Below are 5,563 nucleotides of genomic sequence, written 5' to 3'. Positions count from 1 at the left end.
ACTAGTTACTTGAAAAAAGTAATCTGATTACGTAACTTGCGTTACTTGTAATGCGTTACCACCAACACTGCCTATAACCAGGTTTAATCTGGCCGCAGAGGAACACAACTGGGTTGCCTGATATAAAGAGACGTAATCCCCGAAACAGAGCTTCCCACTTGCGCAATACGGAAATATCTGCTAATTGTGCTACTTATCTTCGTCAACCTGGCAACCGTGTGCACGCGCAGTCTCTCCACTGTGGATAAACACGCCTGCTTTCTGAAAACACCAGTTAGCTTGCAGTTTAGCGATCTCCACTTTAATATTCTATTCTCAGAAAAGTGTAATTCATCAAGTGTTCATTTATGAGAGCGAGAGAGAGGCTGTGTATGTATGAATTACCACCGTTTTGCCGGCGTTTCTCTATTAACAGTGAAGCTGTGGCTTTAATTCCTTTAGAAACAATGATGTTACCAGCTCCTTGTTGAGAAAGATAATGTAGCTCTTGAGCGATTAAGCTATTTAGTTGATATAATTGCGGGACTGCGCTAAAAAGTTAGTTGCTGAATGTCTGAGTGAGGACGCAACGTGATCTGTGTGAGTGACTGAGCGTGTGTGTGCGTTAGATACAGTGAAGACAGCACATTAGTTTAGAACTCTTCTCATTTTTTTTTTTTAATCAGAGATTGTGTTAATTTGTGCAATGATAACCTACCAGCAATGTAAGTGATAATTTTATATATTAGAATGAGTACATTACAATATAAATTTATTAGGACGAGTACATTATTATTTATGGGCTTAAAAACAAGATGCAAACAATACCTGGTGGGGAGTGCCCAATGTAAACATGAAACATTTGCCATTACCTATATTGTACTGTGGTACAGTTATGGAGGCCCTTCATAATGCAGAGGTCAGCTGCCTGCTCTGCCAATAGTTAGAAATGTCCCTATAGTATGAAGTGTTTAATAAACAGCTGTTTTACTAAATTCTGCTGAGGTGAAATTCAGTGCAGTCCCGTATCGTGATATGTATCCTATCGTGGCCTCTGTATCGTGATACGTATCGTATCGTGACTTTGCTGGGGATACACAGCCCTAATGTGTACAGATATGTCTTTATAAGTTTAAGTTGATATTCAGATTGCAATAAAAGATTGTTTATATTTGGGCTTTCCATAGGAGAGATTGGTATTTTAGAAATTAGCTACTGTCGAGTTTGGTTAGTTTCATAGAAGGATTGTAAGAACAGCTTGTATGTCCTTTTGACAAACATATGTATACTGACCTTTGCTTTTTGTGTAATGCAGGGAAGTTAAGCTGACTTATTTCCCCTGCTTGGGACATGAATTGTAACTTTAACTGTATAGTAATTAGTTGTTTATTATAAGGCAAGTAATACCTTCACAGAAATGAATCCAATATTACTGATTAGAGCTGCACGATTTATCACATTAAAATCAAAATATTGATGTGGCTTAATGTGTTTGCGTGAATGTGTGGCTTGTTTTTTCAGCGGCCTCAGAGCAGTTTGCTGTTTTTGATTGTTCCACATGAACTGTTGGTTCAGTTTATGTCCACAGTTCAGTTTTGTGGTAATGTGCATTGAGAACCCTAAGTGATCAAAGCTTTTTACACGTTATTCCAAACATTATTGTTATAGGCCTATTTAATTGTTAGGTAGGAGTGCATTTCAAACTATTGTGAATTACACAAAAGATGGTTCACCAAAAAAATTTAAATTCTGAAAATGTAATCACTCGTGTCATTCCAGACTCATGAGACCTTTGTTCATCTTTAACCCACAAATGAAGATATTTTTATTATTCTCTCAAAAAGACATCCTATGACTACATAATCCATCTGAATCAAGTGGTTTAATCCAGGTCATCTGAAGAGACCGTCTCTTTGTGTTGAACAAATTTCATTTAGGCCTTATGCACAAAAGTATTGATCAATGCACACACACATAGAGAACATCAAATAGGCAAATGGAAGCTCAAACTGGTTTGAAATTACATGAGGATGAGTAAATGGTGACAGTTTTCATTTTTGTGTGAATTATCGCTTTAAAAAACCTTTTTCAGTCTTCAGCCAAAAATAAAGACTTGAGGATTAATGTAAAGCAATTACTATATAAATATTGATTAATCTGTGCAATAATAGTAATAATAATAATAACAGCCAAAGTAAATAAACCTTCAGGTGCATTGTGATTTATAAAGAATATTCACCTTGAGGTCAAATGGATATGTATTGGCAGTAGAGCATGGACAAAAAAAATTTAGTTCAGAAACATAAGGCATTCCTACACAGTTTTGAAGTGAAGATTGTAATATGTTTTTGGAATGAACTGCACTAAACATGATATTTGATGTTCTTTCCCAAGTCCAAAACATAGCCACATGTCTGGATGTCTCATCTGCTCTCTGAAGGCCAGATTAGGCATTTTTCACCTGTGTCAAGCTATTTTAGTTTGCACCGCACAGATTAGAGTGGATATTTGCAGGCTGTCAGAACCGACTGAAAGGATTACAAAGTCTTGTCTCAGTCCCCAACACCCCGCTTCTCGTCTGGACAACTGTTTTATTGGACCACCATTCCCTCAGGATTAGCAAAGGAGATTTACGCCACGCCACCTCCAGCACTTGCAGTCTGGTTGTCGAGGGGCTAAATGTTACTGTAGATCTTTGGGTTGGCCGTGATGGTTTCTTGTGAGTGCACATGGTCAGAATGAAATGTTTGATTTAATATAAGTTGGAGAATGAGTAAGAAAGCTAATAGATTAATATTTCATTGTGTTTGTAAAGGTTTTTGTCTGGTTAAATCATGGCTGAGGCCATTTTAGACTTCAGTCAGATCAAGGTCAGAATTATTGCCGCTTCACATTTATCTTGTATGAGCTTTTGTTTCTTTTTCTAATCTCTTTTTCCCCTCTCATTTTCCCTAGATGGCAAGTGGATCAAATTGGTGTTAATTCCAGTGGGTCATCAATTTTGTCTTGTGTGTCGCTGTGAACAAAGTCTCCAGGCTGCAAAAGTGACGTCGGTTTGCACAAGAGTGTGAGATTGTGTCTCATCTAACAATTCGTCCTGCTGAGGAGCTGCTTGGGACTGTTTGCCAGCTCCCTACTTGGGGCAGAGACAGCGCCCCCACTCTCCTGCCAAAATGGTGCTGTCACAGAGGCAACGAGATGAACTGTGAGTCTGAATTCTCATGTACTCTTAATATACAGATCTGTATCTGTCACATTAATAGTCTACCATATTTGAAATTCTGTCACTTAACATAGTGTCCAGAAAACAAATCACACAGGGTCAAAATTGCACTGTTTAGAGAGAAGTCGCATCAGTGTAAGCCTCTTTTTTTTTTTTTTTTTTTATTACATTCAGAAATTCTGTAAAATACCAGTAAAAAAAGTAAATGTTTAAATAAAGCTAAACAGTATCAAAATTTTAGTTCCCCTCACTCCACAACAAATCCTTTAAATGTACCTGTATTCAGAACAGTACAGGAATGAAAAATGTAAGTATAAAACAAGCATTATTAATCATTTTCATCATTCAACATTTATTATGAACACCAAGTTTAAACACAAATTATGTAAAGTGAAACTGAAACTGCCTGAGTGTGGGAAATAACATCTCATTCGGCATGAATCCTAATGTGTTCACTTTGTGTGTGTTTTGTGTGCTTGCCGTTAATTGCGTTATGTAAGCCACTTTAGAATACAAGTTGCAGCATGTTCCAGTAGGGTTGGGAATCGAAAATCTATTCCGATTCCAGAATCTTGTTGTACCAGATACTTGTTGTCATATTAAAAATTTCGATTCAGCTTTTTTTCTTCATCTGTGAGGACCGGACCTAGCGATCTGCCAGAACCTTGCTCGCTAATCTAAGCTCTCCAAAGTTTGGTTACATTTGCGATCAGAAGCCAAAAAAGCTAAGTATAATATCTGTGATAGCTAAACATGTTGCAAGAGAGGTGTCACCACCAACATGACAAAGCACCTTAATTTAATAGATCGTTAAAGATTGCGAACACTATTCAAACACCAACGTGATTCTATTCCTAAATTACAATGATTCATCTGTTTCATTCCTCAACCTTTGACGTGTGTGATCAATGTTATGATCACATGGTTTGTCTGTGCAGCGTACGATCACACCAGTGTGATTTGAACATTTAAAATATGCCTTCGCACTGCCACTGACCTAAAGAGAACAGCTGTCTGTCATGAATGAAACTGCTTCACAGTCTTTTCAACCACACAGTATCATTATTTCTGTTACAAACATTCAAATCACAGAAGTACTGGGATAAAAGTTTATAGTTCAGATATAAATTCTGATGTGTACGGTAGCGATTAAAATAGAGTAAATCACCTTTTGAAAGTAATTTGACACTTCAAATGAAGATTTGTCGATTACATTGTTACACCAGTAGATGGTGAAAAGGGGCTGTTAAAATGTATTTGTCTTTGAATCATACAAGAGATTCGTTCAAGAATGCCGATTCATCCAGTAATGAAACCAAGTACATCTTGAGTGAGTCAATTAATCATTTATTCATAAATTACATGTGATTTTGTTTAGTTGTCTAATGTTTTTTTTCTTCAGAATCATGAGAGAACCACAACTTCCATTGGGGAAAAAAAACTCAATTTATCCAGAATCATGCAGTTCTATTTTGCACACAAACAGCTCTTAAAGAGTCCAGTTTTTATGGAACCTGTTGATTTTTGTTCATGGTATTCAGTAGGGCTGTGTATCACCACCAAAGTCACGATACGATACGTATCACGATACAGAGGCCACGATACGATACAGGGCTGCACTGAATTTCACCTCAGCAGAATTTAGAAAAACAGCTGTTTATTAAACACTGCTTACTACATGACTGCACTGAATTTCACCTCAGCAGAATTTAGAAAAACAGCTGTTTATTAAACACTGCTTACTATAGTGCCATTTCTAACTATTGGCAGAGCAGACAGTTGATAAAATGGGTTCACATCTTCATATATTTTCAGTCTTTATTTTTTTGCTAGCTCCTTTGTTAGCTGCAGATTTTTGGACAGGAAAACTAATGTGTCAACGCTGTCACTTGATAGTCTGGACCTTAGTGGGCTACAGATCAGGCCTGATGTACTGAAAACTCTCTCAGAGACTGAGCTTGATGCTGGAATGCAAAGGTAATATTTGGCAACTGTTGAAAGAATGGGGAGGCTTGATTCATGCCTTTTCCACCGAGAAAGTGGGTTTTCTGTGGCACTGGTCTCTTCCATGGTCTTGTATGTGTGGAGTAGGGCTGCACGATAAATCGCATGCGATATTTAATGCGCATCTTGTCAGTAAAGCCAGTTCTGTAATCAGCGGTAAATCTCCACGTGCGTGTGCTTTCACATGGAGCAGCATTTACTACACAGAGCCGTTGTTCACTGACAAGCTGCGCAAAATATGATTCATATTTAGCAGTAATATGCCCTTCATCACTATTACTAATACTAAAAATAATATTACTGATCTTTTTAAAATAAAAGTCTAAATTAAATCAGTTGAAAGAGACACATTTACCT

General features: G+C 37.2%; 1 protein-coding gene across 1 annotated transcript in view; it reads left to right on the top strand.

The window, feature by feature from the left end:
- The window catches only part of LOC107675196 (lissencephaly-1 homolog B-like), a 27,643-nt gene that overhangs the window by 7,780 nt on the left and 14,300 nt on the right, over positions 1 to 5,563 (top strand). The window contains exon 2 of the mRNA XM_016469457.1: positions 2,935 to 3,184. Within this exon, the coding sequence (XP_016324943.1) occupies positions 3,153 to 3,184 (32 nt within the window). The 5' untranslated portion in view covers positions 2,935 to 3,152. The remainder of the gene's footprint in view (positions 1 to 2,934; positions 3,185 to 5,563) is intronic.

The sequence above is a fragment of the Sinocyclocheilus anshuiensis genome, unplaced genomic scaffold (assembly GCF_001515605.1).
Source record: "Sinocyclocheilus anshuiensis isolate Anshui unplaced genomic scaffold, SAMN03320099.WGS_v1.1 scaffold1487, whole genome shotgun sequence".
Classification (NCBI taxonomy): domain Eukaryota; kingdom Metazoa; phylum Chordata; class Actinopteri; order Cypriniformes; family Cyprinidae; genus Sinocyclocheilus; species Sinocyclocheilus anshuiensis.
This window is presented reverse-complemented; position numbering and strand designations above follow the sequence as displayed.